At 43.3% G+C, this 21,677-nt stretch overlaps 1 protein-coding gene across 1 annotated transcript in view; it reads left to right on the top strand.

The window, feature by feature from the left end:
- slc46a2 (solute carrier family 46 member 2) overlaps window positions 1-930 on the top strand; it is a gene marked incomplete at its 3' end in the record, with an annotated part of 12,608 nt that extends 11,678 nt beyond the window's left edge. Inside the window, exons 7-8 of the mRNA XM_083638091.1 lie at window positions 1-112; window positions 780-930. The exon at window positions 1-112 is cut by the window's left edge and continues 45 nt beyond it. Coding sequence (XP_083494217.1) covers window positions 1-112; window positions 780-930 — 263 coding nt within the window. The remainder of the gene's footprint in view (window positions 113-779) is intronic.
- Between the last annotated feature and the right edge of the window lie 20,747 nt (window positions 931-21,677).

The following is a 21,677-nucleotide window of genomic DNA, read 5'->3' as shown; positions in this document are numbered from 1 at the left end:
TGGCCTACACCCCGGCCTACACCAAGGTCTACCAGAGCAGCCTGGCCTGGTTCCCCGGCTTCGTCTTCACTCTGTCCAGCGTCATCACAGTGCTGGGAACTATCCCCATCAGGTACTGTTCACTCTGTCCAGCTTCAACTCCATTACTGTCCAAACATTTTCACCATTTTTACACACACGCACGCACACACACACACACACACACACACACACACACACACACACACACACACAGACACACAGACACACACACGCACACAGACACACACACGCACACACACACACACACACACACACACACACGCGCACACACACACACACACACACACACACACACACGCACGCACGCACGCACGCACACGCACACACACATACACACACACTACACACTAGGGCATTCACGGTAAGGAGAGTTATGTTTTTTGTCTCTCCACTTTTTTTTTCTGTATTGTTTTGTATTTATTTACTAAGTTTTCTTCAACTAAGAAGTAAATAATAGAGCTACTGTATGTATGTATGTAGGTATGAATGTTATGGAAGTTGTATTGTCTGTATTGTGTTTAAGATGAAAAAATTGTTTAAAAGTATGATATGAGGACCCCAGGAAGAATAGCTACTGCATATTTGCTGTATCTAATGGTGGATCCAAATAAACAAACAAACAAACAAACAAACAAACACACACACACACACACACACACACACACACACACACACACACACACTTTATCTGTTTTTTAACGTTATCCTATACTGTCTCGCTGCTGTCTCCAGTGTAGTCGGCTGCAGACTGCAACAGCGGGGGCGCTACGAGAGAATCCAGGGACACTGACGCCCTCCCCCTCCCCTCCCGGCTCCTCCCCCTCCCCTCCCGGCTCCTCCCCCTCTCCTCCCGGCTCCTCCCCCTCCCCTCCCGGCTCGCACCTCTGACATCATCACCGGCGGTGAATGAGCGCTGCGTCGGTGCGCCACGGACAGGAAGTGAGATGTATGAAACTGTGAAATGTGACAAGAAAGTGAGAGCGGCCATTTAATTCCGCTTCCTGTCATCAGAAAAGACACATTACAGAGAAGAAGAAGACGTTAACACTTTACAGAGAAGAAGAAGACGTTCCCACTTTACAGAGAAGAAGAAGACGTTAACACTTTACAGAGAAGAAGAAGACGTTCCCACTTTACAGAGAAGAAGAAGACTTTCTATGAAGGTGATGTCTATACTGCATTATGAGCACATTCATAGGGCATTATAATTGCATTTACAAGGCTTTATCAAACTCTTCATGAATGTCTATAATCATGCATGACAACTTATAACAAGGATAACAAGGTTTATTATAAGTGAAGGACAAATTGTATCATAAGTTCAGCATTTATACTTTTTTATACCTCCATGCCAAAATGACAACAGTTTGAAAGAAGAATCTTTTTTTGTTTTACACTTTACTTACAGCCAGCAAATACTCCTCATAGCTGTGTTATCACTCTTAGAAAATAAGGTTAATTAGGGTTCTATATAAAACTCAAGGTTCTATATAATTGACCAAAGAACCCCATGTCTAAAAAGGTTCTATACAATTTTTGTAAGACAACAAAGAACCCTTCTTCTTAAGGTGTCGACTGATTGGTGGACCCCAAAGGGTTCTGTTTTTAAAAGGTGTTCTATATAGAACCCCCAAGGGTTCTATAATGTTTAAAAGGTGGTTCTATATAGAACCCCAAGGGTTATTTTAAATGAACCATCTGAAATGGTTCTACATAGAACCATTTTAGGGTTCCAAATACGTACCAAGCTATAGAACCCTTAAAGGTCCTATAAGAACCACTTCTTCTCAGAGTGTTAGTATCATACAATTGCTAATAACCAAACTTATTGGTTCCTCACAAAGTCTGCTATAGCATATTATTATATATGTTTAATATAATACACTCTGTCCACCACGTATAATACTTTAGAAAGAAGTCAAAAGTAAGGCATTATAGACCTGACATTGATAGAAAGTGTTAAGTCAAAAGTAAGGCATTATAGACCTGACCTTCATAGAAAGTGTTAAGTCAGAAGTAAGGCATTATAGACCTGACCTTCATAGAAAGTGTTAAGTCAGAAGTAAGGCATTATAGACCTGACCTTCATAGAAAGTGTTAAGTAAGAAGTAAGGCATTATAGACCTGACCTTCATAGAAGGTGTTAAGTCAGAAGTAAGGCATTATAGACCTGACCTTCATAGAAAGTGTTAAGTCAGAAGTAAGGCATTATAGACCTGACCTTCATAGAAAGTGTTAAGTCAGAAGTAAGGCATTATAGACCTGACATTCAGAGAAGGTGTTAAGTCAGAAGTAAGGCATTATAGACCTGACCTTCATAGAAAGTGTTAAAGCAGGACTAAACCCCAAAACACTTTTTTCAGCTTTTAACCAATATATATGGCTTTTGGGGTGGTATGTGAAGGATTCTGGTCAAAATCTCCAGATTTGAGACCAATCTGTTACAATTTTACAAACCCCTATCATTTCAGCAGCATAAGTTCCCTCTATGGGTTCAAACCTGCTTTTTTTGTGCCCTCAAATGAATGGGCGATTTGGTACATCGTGACGTCACGGTGGTATTTGTGCGTGCCCCACTCATGTGAAAAATAGTTTTTTTCCCCCATGTGATTATTACTGTAGTTCACACGGCGCGAGCCCTTTATGAGCAATGCATCCATGGGTAATCGCCTACTGTGGCTAATGTTAGCGGCTAGCTAGTTATGTTACATGGCAGTAAAACGCCACTGAATGACCAAATTGATATAACTTTTAACCATTTCGAGTAACACTGTTTCCATACGGATCACCAGCGTTAGTTTGTTGTTTATAACGTGGCTGTATTTATCATTTCTCGTTCTCTATCTCTGATACACTGAAAATACTGGGAGGCGGGCCATGTCAATCTGTCGATGATTTGATTTGACAGTTCTGGGCACTGGCGTTGGCGTTGGCCAATCCTGGCGTGTTCCACCCCCAAATCGATTGTGTTCTGGCGCAAAGCGAGTGGGTTCCAGGACGAAACAGTCTCGAGCCACTTACGTTATCTTTAGAGCAGCGCAGTAAATACAATATTCCTGGAATGCCAAGTTATGATAGTTTATTCTGCCAGTGTACAGAAGGGAGTATAGGCGGCCATCTTGCCTGCAGAGTTTTCAAATCAAGTAGAATACCGTTTTGCAAGAAATCTGGGGGGTTTAGTCCTGCTTTAAGTCAGAAGTAAGGCATTATAGACGTGACCTTCATAGAAAGTGTTCCTGGCTTCAGCTCTGTGGTACAAAGCAACACTAAGGTTCACAAGACAACAGACTTCCTGCAGGCCAGGACAAGCAGAGGACACTTGTGAAATCAATGAGAGGATTTCCACTTTGCACAAATGTCTGAGAAATGATGAAGATATTGTTCAATCTACATGACTACACATTTGACATGAAGCCCATTGTTATTTCCCATATTGATATTAGGATATGTTTTTGGCTACCGTTATATTGTCTGTAGCTAGGCTACATGAGGCACTGGCCAAAATGTTGAGAGATTAAGGTCTGGGGGGGGGGGGGGGGGGGGAGGGAATATATAGAGTTTAAAAAAGGAAAATGTGTTACTATAAAGTTACAGATATGTAATAAATTGAATAATTATAAAAAGTAAAGTAGACAAAAGGTCACAGATTTGATCTGTGTGTGTGTGTGTGTGTGTGTGCGTGTGTGTGTGTGTGTGCGTGCATGCGTGTGTGTGTGCAGCAGCATGTCCTGTAATGGCCCTGTACGTTTATTGTCATATTATTGCACTTTTTTTGTTTGACTTTCTTCACACGGCACAAAGGTTTGTGTCAATGTGATTCTACATGTAAATAAAATGTATTCAAGTACGAGGAGGTACTACGGCGGGTAGCCTACTTGAGAAAAATGTAATGAAAATGAATGAGACGTTAAAATAAAGGCACTAATTGCAACTCTTTCATTGGGTTATCATCCATTCAATGCAACATTATGCTATAGTTTTCTCTTGCAGTTTGCTAAGCAAAATGTTGTAGTCGGGTAAAGGGGGTACTTGGATTCAGAAAATAGCAGGCCTACGTATAAATGTGACTCTTTATCCAATGTTTTCAAAGCCTGCTTATAGAGTGTAAACATATCAAACATTTCGTAACCTATGTGGGGTTTGGCGTAACCTATGTGGGATTCGAAATAACGAAGGTTATGGGAATAAAAATAAAAATAGCTATTTAGATGCAGGAAAGACAGGCTCACACTTGGCCCCAAATCAGTTCCATTTTACAACTGACTTGGACGCTATTGATCTCAAAACAACGCTAGGACGGCCAGAAACGCCGCGGCCATCGCTGGGTGAGTGGCCAAATCATAATTATTGCCAGGAGATGGGTCCAGGTTAAAAAAAAACGAAATTCTCCTTTAAAGTAGGCTAAGTGTGTAGGCTACTTTTCCCATCTCTGGTAGTTAGTAGCCTACTACAATACCACAGGATATATATATCTAAATGCAATATCACCTTTTCCATGGGTATGTATATTCAATTTGTGTGACATCACTTTACAGTTTTTCCTGGTTGTTTAAACATATTCCCTGATTCTCTACCTCACTCCCTCAAAATCCTAAACACAAATCTCAAGACTCACACACAAAATGCTAAATCCTACACTTCCTTTGCACAAGCACACTTTGCCCTCAAAACTCAAGCACAAAATGCTAAATCCTATACTTCCTTTGCACAAGCACACTTTGCCCTCAAAACTCAAGCACAAAATGCTAAATCCTACACTTCCTTTGCACAAGCACACTTTGCTCTCAAAACTCAAACACATACATCATACGAGTAGACATTCCAAGCACTCATTGAACACTGATGTGCAAAATGGAAAACACTATAGTATGAATGGAAAACACTTTATGAATGATCAGGAGAATGATACCTTTGCATGTTCATGTTGTAGGCTAGCATTTTCTCCTTTCGTAAAATACCCAAATATAAAGCAACAGAAATGTAGTAAAAAAGAAAATATGATACTGTATCTCAGACCCAACAGCAAACTGAATGGAATGCAATACAAATACATTCTTCCCCAATTGCTAAAACACAAAACACGAGACACCATTGAATATTGATGTGCAAAATGGAAAACACTATATATGAATGGAAAACACTGTAGGAATGCCTTAGCAGTGGAATCAGGACTTTGCATGTTCAGTGTTTCACCTGTTGGATGTGAAATATTGATGATTGCAAATTGCACAACAGCCTTTGGAGTTTAGGAATGTGATTGGCAGTGTGTTCTGAGTGAACATCAGGAGTGTAAAATCAGTAAGAGTGTGCAAGATATGGAGAATTGTGTTTAGTGAGCTGAAAGATGTGTGGTATGGAATGGGAAGATGTGTCTAAAGCAGGAAATGTGTGGTATGGAATGGGAATATGAGTCTAAAGCAGGAAAATGTGCTTGGAGTTTAGCAGAATTGGTTTAGCAGTTGGTAAATGAGTTAGAGATTGTGCACATTGTGTCTGATGTTCCCAAAAATCTGTTTAAACAACCAGGAAAAACTGTAATTTGTGTAATTTATCGAATTTGAATGAAAGCTTTTTTTTTTTTTTTATCCTGACCGGAAGTCCGACATTTCAGCGTCCATGCCAGCCAGTGTGTAACCTCGCGTCACCAGGCTCTTCTCGGCGAGAAAGAGCCTGGCTCCCGCCCACAATTGATTTTGTCACCCTACTGGTTCCCGCCTAGAGCCCGCCCTAGACCGGATGGCAGCGTTTCTAGCTCGTCAACTTTCACGTTAACTTGACAATTTGACCCAAGTATCAGAATCCTCTTTCACCGTTTTGACCGGTGTGTCAGGCGGTGGTGGCGGAGATGCCATATTGCATAAACGTTTTGTTTTATGTAACGCTAGCTTTGTTTTGATCAGACTCTAGTTTAGGTAACATCACCGCGTCAAGCTAACGGCAACAAAGACGTTGTTAGGCGCATTGCCATCCGGTGTTAATTCTGGGTCCGGGGTTTACGCCCCCATGACAAAAAGCGGGGTGGAAGGTGCCCAGACTAGCCAGTGTGTGGCGCGGAGGTCTACATTACCGATGTTTTCCTACTAAGTATAGTTTACAGCTGTAATTGTATTTATAGATGATATTATCAGCAATATATAGCCTACACACTGGAGACGAGGCTCCGTTTTAGCACTGAGAGGAGGAAGGAGAAGCTCTCCCTTTATGGACTCAAATGGTTTAGTTAGCTGTGACGCTATCGGAGCTAACGTTTGCTTTGAAGAACAAGGTTGGTCAGCAAAACGTTCGGGAGTAAAAGTTCCTGTGTGTCACTGTATGGAAATATCTAATGTCCAAAACCCGACAGCGTTGGTGAACTAGTGACTAACTTCGGCCGTTGAAGATAAGAGATATTTGGGCTGTTGGAGAAATGTGCTAATGCTACTATACAACTTGTGTTCTTTTTATCAGACTCTAGCTAACGTAACCTCGCTACGTCAAGCTAACGGCAACAAATACGTTTTTGGCGCACTTGTTTCCGGTATTGTTTGGTCAAAAGCGGAGTAAAGCGTGCACAGACTAAACTGCGGCCGCTGAAGTTGACTGCTTCTTCTGAAGGAGGAAATGGAGTGTAACGAATTAACCATTCAGTCTAATATCAGGCGAGAATCTTCTTGTTGCAAAAAGGACGAACAACAACGAAAGCTGCTGGACACTGTTTTAAATCCTGTAGTGTCGTTACACAGAGCAGTCGTACCTCCAGACCTCCAGCAGCTGTTGGTCATTAAAGAAGAAGTTCCCCCTGAGCTGCAGGAGTGGAGCCCCAGTCTGGATCAGGAGGACCCAGAGCCCCCACACATTAAAGAGGAACAGGAGGAACTCTGGATCAGACAGGAGGACCCAGAGCCCCCACACATTAAAGAGGAACAGGAGGAACTCTGGATCAGACAGGAGGACCCAGAACCTCCACACATTAAAGAGGAACAGGAGGAACTCTGGATCAGACAGGAGGACCCAGAACCTCCACACATTAAAGAGGAACAGGAGGAACTCTGGATCAGACAGGAGGACCCAGAACCTCCACACATTAAAGAGGAACAGGAGGAACTCTGGATCAGACAGGAGGACCCAGAGCCTCCACACATTAAAGAGGAACAGGAGGAACTCTGGATCAGACAGGAGGACCCAGAGCCTCCACACATTAAAGAGGAACAGGAGGAACTCTGGATCAGACAGGAGGACCCAGAACCTCCACACATTAAAGAGGAACAGGAGGAACTCTGGATCAGACAGGAGGACCCAGAGCCTCCACACATTAAAGAGGAACAGGAGGAACTCTGGATCAGACAGGAGGACCCAGAGCCTCCACACATTAAAGAGGAACAGGAGGAACTCTGGATCAGACAGGAGGACCCAGAACCTCCACACATTAAAGAGGAACAAGAGGAACTCTGGACCAGTCAAGAGGGAGAGCAGCTTCAAGGGCTGGATGAGGCTGATATCACCAAGTTCCAATTCACTGCTGTTCCTGTGAAGAGTGAAGATGAGGAAGATAAACCCCAGCTTGATCAAAGCCAAACTGAAGCCAGCAGCTCAACTGAACAGGTGAAAACAGAAGCTGATGGAGAGGACTGTAGAGCATCAGAACCAGCCAGTGCTGGCAAGACTGAAGACATTGATGATTGGACGGAAACTAGTGAACCTCAGTCTCCCTTAGACTCACAGAAAAACAATGAAGTTCTTGGGAATAAACACTTTAGCTGTTCAGTTTGTAGTAAAAGATTTGTTCATAACGGAGACTTGAACAGACACAAGAGTGTCCACACAGGAGATAAGCAATTTAAATGCTCATTATGTGATAAACGTTATAGTCATGAAGTTCACCTGAAGAAACACATGATAGTCCACACACGAGATAAACAATTTAGTTGCTCAGTTTGTGGTAGAAGATTTGGTCGTAACAGAAACTTGACCATACACATGAGAGTCCACACACAAGATAAACTATTTAAATGCTCAGTCTGTGGTAAAGGTTATTATCATGAAGGAGACTTGAAGAAACACATGATAGTCCACACAGGAGATAACCCATTTAAATGCTCAGTCTGTGGTAAAGGTTATTATCATGAAGGAGACTTGAAGAAACACATGATAGTCCACACAGGAGAGAAACAATTTAAATGCTCAGTCTGTGGTAAAGGTTATTATCATGAAGGAGACTTGAAGAAACACATGATAGTCCACACAGGAGAGAAACAATTTATTTGCTCAGTCTGTGGTAAAGGTTTTGGTTGTAAAGGAAGCTTGAAGACACACATGATAATCCACACAGGAGAGAAACAATTTATTTGCTCAGTCTGTGGTAAAGGTTTTGGTTGTAAAGGAAGCTTGAAGACACACATGATAATCCACACAGGAGAGAAACAATTTATTTGCTCAGTCTGTGGTAAAGGTTTTGGTCGTAAAGGAGACTTGAAGACACACATGGTAATCCACACAGGAGAGAAACAATGTATTTGCTCAGTCTGTGGTAAAGGTTTTTATAATAAAATAGCCTTGAAAAGACACATGATAGTCCACACAGGAGAGAAACAATTTATTTGCTCAGTCTGTGGTAAAGGTTATTATCATGAAGGAGACTTGAAGACACACATGATAATCCACACAGGAGAGAAACAATTTATTTGCTCAGTCTGTGGTAAAGGTTATTATCATGAAGGAGACTTGAAGACACACATGATAATCCACACAGGAGAGAAACAATTTATTTGCTCAGTCTGTGGTAAAGGTTATTATCATGAAGGAGACTTGAAGAAACACATGGTAATCCACACAGGAGAGAAACAATTTATTTGCTCAGTCTGTGGTAAAGGTTTTAGTCGTAAAGCAAACTTGAAGACACACATGATAATCCACACAGGAGAGAAACAATTTATTTGCTCAGTCTGTGGTAAAGGTTTTGGTCGTAAAGGAAGCTTGAAGACACACATGATAATCCACACAGGAGAGAAACAATGTATTTGCTTAGTCTGTGGTGAATGTTTTGGTGCAAAAGTAGAATTGAAGAGTCACATGATAGTCCACACAGCAGAGGTCACTTAATATTGGGCTGGACACAATCACTTTTGCCCACAGATGTATCTTACTTCAGGGGAAGGATCGTAAACCTCCATCTCCTCATTCTTGGCTGAGAGACTTACATTAAGTACTGCATTAAGGGCTGTTCTGCTCATTTCAACAAAACTTGCGATCCTATTCTTTCTTTTGTTAACTCTATTCCTTCTTTAGAAGATTATACAGATATAGTATTTATTTTACAGAGCGAGTATTGCTTATTTGTTGCAATTGAGACGGGTATAACCCAACGATAAAAGGCAACTGGGTTTATTGACTTGGTGCACGATGGGTCGTGCCGCCCCTATACTTCTTATCTCTCTTTGGGTTCCTCCCTTTTTTTAACGTTTTTTTTTCTTTCTTTTTTTGTCTTTTGAATTTCCAATGTTTATGTGAACCTGTTTCTCATGTTGGGGGGTGGGGTGTTGGCTACTATGCCTTGCATGGTGTTTTCTAAATATGTAAAACCGGCTAACGTCATACTTTCAGAAGAATGTATGTTTAAGAAGTATAACCCAATAAAGATACATGTGGAAAAAATATTGGGCTGGACAATATGTCAGTATTATCATTGTCTATCAATGGAAGCATATTGTGAGACAATTGATCGAGTGATTCTGTTCTAAATGAATCATAAAATGCAAATGATTAGTGTCTCAAAATGAGATGAAACAAATGAGGGAATATTATTTGAAAATAACATGTTTGTATCTTATTTTATCCTGCATCTCAACTATTCGATTGAGATGAACATCAGTATCGTCATATGTTGCTATTGAAAAGTTGCATCTGGCATCCATGCCTCATGAAGCTCCTTGAGATTTAGGAGAAGTGGAGGCTGTTCAGGATGGTTGGAAGATGGAGATCATCAGATTACATGAAGGAAACAGAGTATTTCAAAGTCTAACATCAGTCAACACCTACACTGATAAAAGGGCAAAGTTCTGACTACATATCAAAAGGCTCATCTGTCAGAGAAGGTTTGCTGTACTTTTTGTATCTTTTTCATTACTTAGTTGTCCTCATTTAAATACAATCAGCAATGAACAATTGGCTTTATAATTTTGAAATGTAATTCCTGTCTGGTTTAATTCAGTGTACTCATGCATTGTGAATTCATACTGTAATTGGACTTGCTGAGTTTTGTTAGCACTCTTCCCAGACACTTCTATTACATTATTTTCCTTAACCCTATAAAGCCTGAACCATCAAAGAACTGAGAGAAAATTCCAATTCTTTGAATCTTGAGTCTTTATTGGTCCTTCTGACAAAAAAAAAAAATATATATATATATCATTTTGCAAGTCTGATTTTCAAATCGTCTCATATATGATACATCAGGCCTTATATAGTCCTCACATTTTTTTCTCAACAAACATAAAAAAACATAATAAAACAAGACAAGATTTAACACAAACTTCGTCCTTTAATTTTGAAATTACTTGAACTTGAACAAGGTAAAGGAAACCACATTTTTCCATATTGTATGACGTCATACATATTCTGCATCTGCTACATTATGCTACATCACACAGCCATGAGTAGGCCTAATCCACCAATGGAACTGTCAGATTGGAAAAGGAACATTTCAGTTAGTTTGGCTCAGTCAGTCAGCATCTTCAACTGAGTATTTTCTTGCCATCTAAAAGGCATTGTGTAAAAAATTACAAAATTATACCGGTTATAAATATCTTAATTTTTACTCTAAATACACCTAATTATGTCATTTAAACCTTTAATTATTTTACTTGAGTAATAAAAAGACTGTATGTTGCTTGATTATATGCATCATGCATGAAATGCAATAAAATGACAATTGACCAATTTGCTGATAAATTACCTTATATACCTGCAGTATATCATTTGATACTCTACATTTCAACGCTGTTTTACTAAAACATAGGTTATGAAATTTTAAGTAATTTTACATTGCATCAAGCTAGTAACTATTCCTATTGATGTTTCAGTAACAATTTGAATGTATTTCTTACCTTTACCTTTTCAAAATTGACAAAGAGTTCCTTGCAAAATCACATGTTGGTTACTCCTTGCAGGTGGCCATCTTGGCTATGTCAGCACAAGGCACTCAGTTGCGCAAATCACTGCCCCCTAGTGCATTATCCACAAATTACATGTATATATTGTAGCCTATACATCAGGTTTTTCAAGGAAAAAAAATATTGCACGTAGCTATAAGATTTAGAGGGCTCTAAAAATCATGTATCAAATATGATATGCTTGGCGTTAAGTAGAATAATTGTAATAATTGAATCTGTCACTATATAACTGTTCTATATCATACTGGGCACAAAAACACATTTTCCTTAATAAAGTCTACTTGGAACCTTGTTGCAACCTGCCAAATGCTCACGTGAAATCACAGATTATTAATTATAAGATTATCAATAGAAGTTAGTGGACCCCATGGAAACTGGCTAAACTGAAACTAAGAGACAATGATGCCTGTTGGAGATGTGATAAAGAGGCTGGCACCTTAGTGCACTTCTTATATTTCAATCATGAGAGACCAGTGGGTAAAATTTGACAAGCAAAGCTTTATTCACAAATAGAAGCATTTTACAAAATGTCTATGGCAGGGGTGGCCAAACTTTTTTGGTTGTGGGCCGCATACAGAAAAATATAAGGAGTCGCGGGCCAAACAATATTAAGCGCGACAGTTTTCGCGGCAAAAATTGTTTGACCAGAAAACCCTTGTCCCATCAAAAAATTAATTTCTACCTAAATAAATATATGACACATAGTTTATTGATGTGCTCACCTATTACAATGGGTATTTCTGTATGTTTTCAAATTTTATTTTCCTGTGCCAACAGGTTAAGACAGAGATAATTTAACATAACATTAGTATTGTAATAAATGTGGGTTTAATATACCAGCAGGAGAAACTGCTAGTTAGCAGGAGAAACTGCTATTGTCAAAGCCCTTAAATGATCAATTGCACAGACTGGTGTATACGATACAATAATCTTTATTAGACAATCACAGTAGAAAAGGACACTTAATTCAGTTAGCCTATTTCATAAAAGAGGGCAGGGCAAATAGACAGGGGGCAACCAGCCACAATAAGGCTTCCATTAGTTTGAGAAACCACCACATACAGGGCTAAGCATAACCCAGCTTTAAAGCACACCACTCGAACACGGCATGCAAACACCCTCTAGGAGGCACTGCAAGTTATCAAACAACTCTTAATCAATAAGCACTGCGAACGACCATTTGTTAGATTAACGTGAAAACATGGGAATACTCTTCATGCATTTAGTTAGCCTTCCCTCCTCTGCTTCCCCCCGCCACCCTTATTAAAACTACACATAGGCCTAAATGCACACATAAATAACTATAAACAATTAGTATTCAATATTAAAAGTGAACTTAACTCGCCCGCTTGGGCGCGACCCTCCCCTGGGTCTACGCTTTTGGACGCCGTCCAACTCCCCGGGGAAACGGCTTCGCTGGACGACGTGAACAACAGCATCAGCTGATCACTTGGATTCAGTCGGGCGGTAGCAGGACGTCCGACTGCAGTATGGGAGCTATGCAGGCTGCAGCATCGACACACTCTCTATTATGTTTCGTCCCTGACTGGCTCCCCCTGGGCCTACACAAGAACCCTTGGCCGCAGCCGCTGGCTATCTGTCTTCGTCGCCGGTGGTCCTATCTGACCACGATCGACCCCTCCCCCCGAAAGCCTAACAGAGTGCTTGAGCTACAGCAGCGTGGTGCTCCAACCACGCGAATGTGAGTCCCACTGTCTTTTAAATGTTCAGCGTCTCATTCCCCCCGTGATCAGTCCCACCTGCGTGTAATTGTCAATCAGGGAGTCCCTATTCCTGACGTCATGGACCCACAGCTGATTCACATCACACTTCTCCCCCCCTTAAAAAAAAGGACTCGTCCTCGAGTCCTATGGTGACATGTGATAGTCTCGAGACCAAGGTGGCGGCCTCCGCTGGCGTACTGGACGTCCCTCTTCGACTGGTGACACACCTGGAGGTTGGTGTTCCTGTTGCCCTGGACTGAATACAGGTACATCTGAAGGGGGAACCGATTCAGATGCGGATGGAGCATCCTCTGTTCCTCCAGCGTCCTCCGACCCACGATGGCAGCTGGTCTGGCTCCCTGGCGGCGTCCTCCCTCCAATGGGTGTCCTCACTCCACAGCTGGACTGGCTCGCCAGTGGTGTCCTCCCTCCACAGCTGGGCTGGCTCACTGGCGGTGTCCTCCCTCCACAGCTGGGCTGGCTCACTGGCGGTGTCCTCCCTCCACAGCTGGGCTGGCTCACTGGCGGTGTCCTCCCTCCACAGCTGGGCTGGCTCACTGGCGGTGTCCTCCCTCCACAGCTGGGCTGGCTTACTGGCGGTGTCCTCCCTCCACAGCTGGGCTGGCTCACTGGCGATGTCCTCCCTCCTGCAGAGGCATCCCGGTTGGTAGGCTGTTGGTGGACCCCACTGGCACCAAACTGGACCCCACTGGCACCAAACTGGACCCCAGAGCGCTGATGTCGGCCGGACTGGTTCGGGCGGCTCGTCTGGTCGCTTCCTCTGGATGCCACTTCTGCAGAGGCATCCCGGCGGAGAGGTCGATGGTGGACCCAACTGGCACCAAACTGGACCCCAGCGTGCTGTCGTCGGCCGGATTGGTTTGGGCCACTGCTCTGCTCGCTTCCTCTGGATGCTGGCTCTAGATTTAATGGGGCTGCCAAAGGAGAAGTGAAGGGTTTGAGTCGGTTGAAGTGAACAACACTCTCTTGGCCTCCCTCCACTGGCACTAGCCTATAAAGCACATCTGTCAGTCTCTCCATCACTCTAAAGGGACCTTTATACCGCCTCTGCAGTTTCGGACACACCCCACGTTTCCTGGCCTTATTCAGAACCCAAACTAGTTCCCCTTCAGAATAATATTGAAAATTAGCCCTAAAGTCATATGACTTTTTCTGTTGTTCTGATGCCCTAGCCTGGTGTCTTTTGACTGCTTCTACCACCGTGGACAATGTGTCCCTCAACCTAGACACATAATTGTGTACAGAGTCAAATGACTCCTGATTGTCCACCTTTAGCATAATATCCACCGGCAGGACAATTTCCTGGCCAAACAGTACCCTATATGGAGTGAAGGAGGTGCTAGCATGAACACTACTGCGATAGGCCAACATTACATAAGGCAACAGTGTGTCCCAGTTCAATTGATTGTCCTCCACAAAGAGAGACAACATAGACAAAAGGGTCCGATTGAATCGCTCAATCAGCCCATCTGACTGGGGGTGGTAGGGGGACGTCCTCGATTTATGCATATGCAGAAGCCTACATAATTCCTTAAACAGATTGGACTCAAAGTTGCGACCTTGGTCAGAGTGGATACTGCGTGGCGCCCCAAACCGACACACCCATTCCTCGGTCAAAACTTTAGCAATAGTATGTGCTTCCTGGTTAGGCAATGGAAAAGACTCTGTCCACTTTGAAAAATAGTCTCCCACAACCAAAATATATTTGTTTTTTCCAGGGGTCTCTGGGAGGGGGCCCAGAATGTCGAGTGCCACACGTTCAAAAGGCCTAGAGACAACTGATGGCTGTAAGGGCGCACACGGCTGTTTCCCCTGACTCTTTCGGGAACCACAATCAGCACATTCTTTAACCCATTTCTTGACATCGCTAAACCAGCCCGGCCAATAGAACCGGTCTTTAACCTTTCCCTGCAGTTTTTGCACCCCCAAGTGCCCCCCGGTGGAAACACTGTGTAGCTGTTCTAAAACTTTGGGCACCATTGACTGGGGGAGCACCACCTGCACCTGGGATGCAGCATCAGAATGTGCAGGAGGAATCCGCACCAGCCTAGCCCCCTGCACCTGAAGCTGCTTCCAAACAGGGGCATATTTCTGCAGGTCAGGGTCTAACGGCATGGAACTAGGGTCAACATGACTTTTACAATTAATTATTTGACGCAACTCAATATCGGCCATCTGTGCATCGGATAACTCATCAGTCTCCCTTTCTTCACTGGGCACTATAGAAGGCAAAACTTCATGTACTGCACACACCTTAGGGGTAGCCCTGTCTGTTATTCCCTGAGAGACATTCTCGTCAGACCGTTTGTTTTCTAGAAAAGCGGGCAGCCTGGAGAGGGCATCAGCATTGCTGTGTAGCTTGCCTGGACGATGAACAATCTTATATTGAAAATTGGCCAGTTGTTCAAGCCAACGAGCCAACTGCCCCTCCAAGTCCTGAAAGTTATGAAGCCAACGTAGAGAATTGTGGTCAGTTCGCAAAACAAACTCTCTACCCAACAAATAATGTTTAAAATATTTTGTAAAAGTTACCATACTCAAAAGTTCTTTCTTAGTAGTGGCATATTTGCGTTCTTGTTTTGTAAGGGCCCTACTAGCATATGCCACCACTCGCTCGAGTCCCCCCTCCTCCTGAGACAACACTGCCCCAATCCCCACGTCACTCGCATCAGTGTCCAGGATAAACGGTTTGCTGGGGTCTGGGTAAGACAAAACAGGGGTAGTAATTAGACTAGACTTGAGCTGCTCAAAAGCTCCCTGACAGCCCTCGCTCCAGCGAAAGTGCCTCCCCTTTTCTGACAACTGATGCAGAGGGCGGGCAATGTCGGCAAAACCTTTTACAAAGCGCCTATAATATGAGGCTAGCCCCATAAAGCTCTTGACCTCAGTCTGACTGGTGGGAACAGGCCACTCTCTGACTGCTTCCACTTTAGCTGGATCTGGCATCACTCCCTCAGCAGAGATGACGTGTCCAAGGTACTGGACTCTTGTTGAAAACAAGTCGCACTTGGATGGTTTAACTTTAAGATTGGCCTGTTGAAGTTTTCCAAGCACACCATCCAGGCGTGTCAAATGTTCATGAAAAGTGCGGCCAAACACAATTATATCATCCAAGTACACTAAACAGGTAGTCCACTGCAGATCAGCGAGAATTAGGTCCATCAACCTCTGAAAAGTGCTAGGTGCATTGCAAAGCCCAAAACTTAAAACATTGAACTCAAATAAGCCCTGACGTGTGGTAAAAGCAGTTTTATGGCGATCATTCTGGTCTACTTCCACCTGCCAATAGCCACTCGCTAAATCAAGAGTGGAAAACCAACGAGCGTGACAAAGGCTATCCAGGGCGTCATCGATCCTGGGGAGGGGATATGCGTCCTTTCTAGTAACCTCATTGAGTTTCCTGTAATCGACACAGAACCGGAGCCCACCCCCTTTCTTTTTTACAAGTACAATGGGAGAGGCCCATGGACTACAAGATGGCCGAATTATCCCACTGGCAAGCATTTGCTTTAAATTGCTCGTCACCTCTTGCTGTAAATGGAGGGGGACCCTTCGGGGGTGCATCTTTATTGGTTTTGCATCCCCTGTATCGATTTCATGTGGGGTCAGATGAGTCCTGCCTAAGTCAGTCTCCCCCCGACTAAACACAGTGATGTTTTTATACAGTAACTCTCTGACAGCCTTTAACTCATCAGGGGCAAAACCCCTCTCCCCCACCCCAAAATGGCTCATGAGGGTGTCGACTGTCCAAGGCTGCAAAGCTTTACTTTCCTCACTCTCGTCAAGCAGGTCCACCCCCCCATCCTCCACTTCAATATCAGGGAATAGTGTGCCTACTTTCATGCCACGTTTTAACATTAGACTATCATTCGTTACATTAATAACCCTTACAGGCAAGGTGCCCTGCTGGACTCTACAGACAACTCGAGCCACCAAAACGTCACACTGTTTGGAAATGGATGTGGAGGGTTCCAACATCCCCTCTGCATAATCTCCCCACCTGTTCTGGACCTGACCCACAATAATTACCTCACTGCGTGGGGGCACCATGGTGTCAGACTGCACTACAACAGTTTGGGGCTCTAATGACGGGTTAAGGTCAACCAGGGGAAATTTCTTGCCCATTATCTGGCATTGTTTATTCCCCAAGTCGACTACAGCACCATATGTTGAGAGAAAGTCAAACCCAAGCAAAATCTCATCAGAGGGAATGTCTGCAACCAAAAATTTAGCCACCAGCGCGAGTGAATCGAACTGACATAGTCTGCCAGCACCCCGAAATGTACATCCCCCCCCCATTAGCTGCTGTAGCACTACCAGCATAATCTACTAGGTCACCTCCCCCTTTTGTAACAGAAAGCCACATTCGTTTAGGAATGACAGAGCTAGAGGCTCCAGTGTCTACAAGTACATGACAGTCCACCCCACCTATTTTAGCTTTGAGATATCCTGACCCACCTTTTAAGCTGTCAGGGGCCACAGTAGAATCAGAAGTGGGGGCGGGCATTTGACCCTCTGTGCACGCCCCCTCTAGTTTCCCTGTAGATAAGGGCAATCGCGTCGGATGTGGCGATTACACCCACATTCCCAGCACCCTCCACCCCTTTCTCCATCACGTTTGGGCGGGGGAATGGGGGCCCTAGCAGAGTATGAAAATGGAGCAGACACGGTGGGCGTAGGCTTAGGGACAGGTTGGCTTGGATTGGCTATAGCCTGTACAGTGGTTTGCAGAGATTTAACTTCCTGCCGTAGGCCCTCTACAACCCCAAGCAGCGTGTCGATGCGTTCGTCACTGGCAGATTGCTCAGTGACTCCACGCACCTTGGCATCAGAAGCCAAACTACTGCCCTCTAACCCTCTAATCAGCTCGAGCTCTGCAGCAAGGTTAATGGCATCCTCTAAGGTTGTAGGCTTAGCACTGCGAAGGCTAACTCGCAAATCCCCATTCCCAACATTGGCAATAAAATGGTCTTTAGCCAACAAATCTTGGGTGTTGGGGTCCGCTGAGGGGTAAGCTTTAATAACCAGCCTCCGAAGTGCAATGCCAAATTCTCTGACATTCTCATTATGTAGCCTCTTACGAGAAGAGAAGGTAGCCCTGCTCCAGTCATCGCTATCACATGGGTCTAAACATCTACCCATTGCATCCTTTAATAATACATAATTGGCTTTAGCTGTCGCCGATAACCCACTATATACCTCTCGAGCTCGGCCTGACAAGAGAAGACTCATGAATTTTAATCTCAGCGATTCACCCCAATTATTAACATCCGCAGCCATTTCGAACTGCTCGGCCCAATCCGACCATTCCCGGCCCCTACCAGTAAAAGTTTCAGGCATGAAAATAGGTCGGGGCGTTGTGGCCAGACTACTGGTACTAGATGAGGGAGGAGCATTTAATTGGCTTGGGCCTGCCTCAAGCTGCAGTTGATCTGAATCATCTGACTGATTTATGCCTGCCCCAGACGGCAGTTGATCATTTCCAGGCAATGACATTTTTAAATCCCACCGCTGCCACCAGTGTAATAAATGTGGGTTTAATATACCAGCAGGAGAAACTGCTAGTTAGCAGGAGAAACTGCTATTGTCAAAGCCCTTAAATGATCAATTGCACAGACTGGTGTATACGATACAATAATCTTTATTAGACAATCACAGTAGAAAAGGACACTTAATTCAGTTAGCCTATTTCATAAAAGAGGGCAGGGCAAATAGACAGGGGGCAACCAGCCACAATAAGGCTTCCATTAGTTTGAGAAACCACCACATACAGGGCTAAGCATAACCCAGCTTTAAAGCACACCACTCGAACACGGCATGCAAACACCCTCTAGGAGGCACTGCAAGTTATCAAACAACTCTTAATCAATAAGCACTGCGAACGACCATTTGTTAGATTAACGTGAAAACATGGGAATACTCTTCATGCATTTAGTTAGCCTTCCCTCCTCTGCTTCCCCCCGCCACCCTTATTAAAACTACACATAGGCCTAAATGCACACATAAATAACTATAAACAATTAGTATTCAATATTAAAAGTGAACTTAACTCGCCCGCTTGGGCGCGACCCTCCCCTGGGTCTACGCTTTTGGAAGCCGTCCAACTCCCCGGGGAAACGGCTTCGCTGGACGACGTGAACAACAGCATCAGCTGATCACTTGGATTCAGTCGGGCGGTAGCAGGACGTCCGACTGCAGTATGGGAGCTATGCAGGCTGCAGCATCGACACACTCTCTATTATGTTTCGTCCCTGACTGGCTCCCCCTGGGCCTACACAAGAACCCTTGGCCGCAGCCGCTGGCTATCTGTCTTCGTCGCCGGTGGTCCTATCTGACCACGATCGACCCCTCCCCCCGAAAGCCTAACAGAGTGCTTGAGCTACAGCAGCGTGGTGCTCCAACCACGCGAATGTGAGTCCCACTGTCTTTTAAATGTTCAGCGTCTCATTCCCCCCGTGATCAGTCCCACCTGCGTGTAATTGTCAATCAGGGAGTCCCTATTCCTGACGTCATGGACCCACAGCTGATTCACATCACAGTATTAAACATTCATTCAGTATTAAAAATGTTTAAAAATGAATAGACCAGGTCAGGGTACTCAAGTATAACCCATTTTCAATGGTTTTAAATTGAAAAAACGAAATGGAATTTTTTGTTTTTGTTTTTCCGTTTGTTTTTCTTAATTTTTTTGTTTTTCCGTTTTTTCGTTTTCGTTTTCCGTTTTAAACTTTAAAACGGAAAAACGTTTTTAGCAACAAAAAAAAGCGTTGTTGTTTTTGCGACATTTTACAAAATGTTCATGCTCATGTTTTTTTTTTTACTCCTCCCGAGGTTAGCTGACAGTGTGATGTCCCAGCGAGCATTTTTCGGTTGAAAAGACGTTTAAAAAACGTTTAGGGTCAACGTTGAAAAAACGTGCAAGGAAGGTTTGAAAGTGAAAGTTTTTTCACCCACTATTTGCAGACGTTTATTGAACGTTCAGATTTAGACCATATTTCACCAGGTTCTTAAATTAAAAATTCAGCAGCGCACACGGGATTCGAACCCGCTTAACGCGCTGAGCTATACATTTCCTTATACTCTATAGAGAGCTGGGCACATATATACTCTATCTCGCACACAACTTGTAGACTACATGATTGTCGACGATCGGGAGTTAAGTTATTTTATGTGATGTGTACGAGACTATTATATTAATGTAACAGACTAAAATTATGTTGTGTGTGTGTGTTGTCTATAGGCTGTAGCCTATGGCTTCAGAGGTTACTTCATTTAACACCAGAGACTGAGGAGGTACACAGAGCCTTGTATACAGTCTGTTACAATAACATAGCGTTCCGCACTTGGTGCAGACCGGTGCAGACTTGCTTTGGTCTAGTCTAGTCAGTCACGGTTAGTATAGCTAGCAATTAAGTACTTGCGCATGCACGTTGCGGCAGGAACTGAATTCATTATTTTATAGTATTGCGCTAAACTATTAACCATAGTTGTGTCCTGGAAGCTTTTTGGTGGCACCACATAGCCTATATAGTCCCATATTTATGATATTTCATGTGACATAAAATGCGTTGAAATGTAGTTTTCGTATAGACCAGATTTCAACGCTCAGTTACACAATAAAATGGACAAATGCCAATCCACACACTATCAATATTGCCTCTATTCCAAGCTACAACAAATGTTTTAACAATATGATGAACCAAATTGTGTTTTTTTACACGTTGACGTTGTAACCGCATTTTAGCCGGTTGAAAAGAGGGTGAAATTAGGTCTTAGACGTTCAAACCCAATATCACCCAGATTTCAACTAAAAATCAACGTTGAAAAAACGTTTTGTGCTCGCTGGGGTCATAGAGGAGGTCTACCAGAGCGCGTGCATATATCGTTTGTGCCGCCACTTTCGACACAGTCTCCAATATTTGTACAGAAATGACAATAGGAGTGGCCTCTGGGTGGGTTGATGGCCTCTCATGTTTTTTTTTACTCCTCCCGCGGTTAGCTGACAGTGTGATGTCATAGAGGTCTAGAGCGTGTGCATATGTTTGGCAAGCTCCCACTTTGAACACAAACCTGTCCAGTGTCCAATTTGTAAAGGCTATGCACTCCAGTGAACAGCTTTTATCTATTAAGATACTGAGAAGAAAGTTCTCAATGTTATTGAAACAGTTATTGTCATACAGAAACATCATTTGTATTATATAGCTTCATTTAAATGCTTAGTTTATTAGTTTAATGTGGAAAATAATGATTTTTCAATCGCCCCTGTCTGCTCTATAATTGTGCAGAATCGTTCTTTTACTTTGAAAGATTTTGAAAAATCTCACCGGAACTTCTTATATTCGCTAGCTCTTATATTCGCTCACAGACCACAGCTCAGAAATTCATGCTCACTTGACGCTGGTGGACAAGATGACGGTGCGTGTGTGTAAATATTCTTGAGCGGAGGTGTACCTTGCCGATGTCCCCCATTTCATTATAGTTTACAACTGTAATTGACCAACATAAGACTCTATGTATGGATTATATTATCACGAATATATAAACTGGAGACGAGGCTCCGTTTAGCACTGAAGAAGAAGCTCCTTCCCCCTTATGGACTCAGATGAATGGTTTAGTTAGCTGTGAAGCTAATGGAGCTAACGTTTATTGGAGCTTTGGAGAACGTTTGTCAGTAAAACGTTCAGGAGGACAAGCTCCTGTGTCACTGTATGGAAATGTCTAATGTCCGAAACCTGACAGCGTT

This window comes from Poromitra crassiceps (assembly GCF_964638095.1).
Source record: "Poromitra crassiceps genome assembly, chromosome: 6".
Classification (NCBI taxonomy): Eukaryota; Metazoa; Chordata; class Actinopteri; order Beryciformes; family Melamphaidae; genus Poromitra; species Poromitra crassiceps.
Note: the sequence above shows the minus strand (reverse complement) of the source record. Positions and strands in the feature narration are given on the sequence as shown.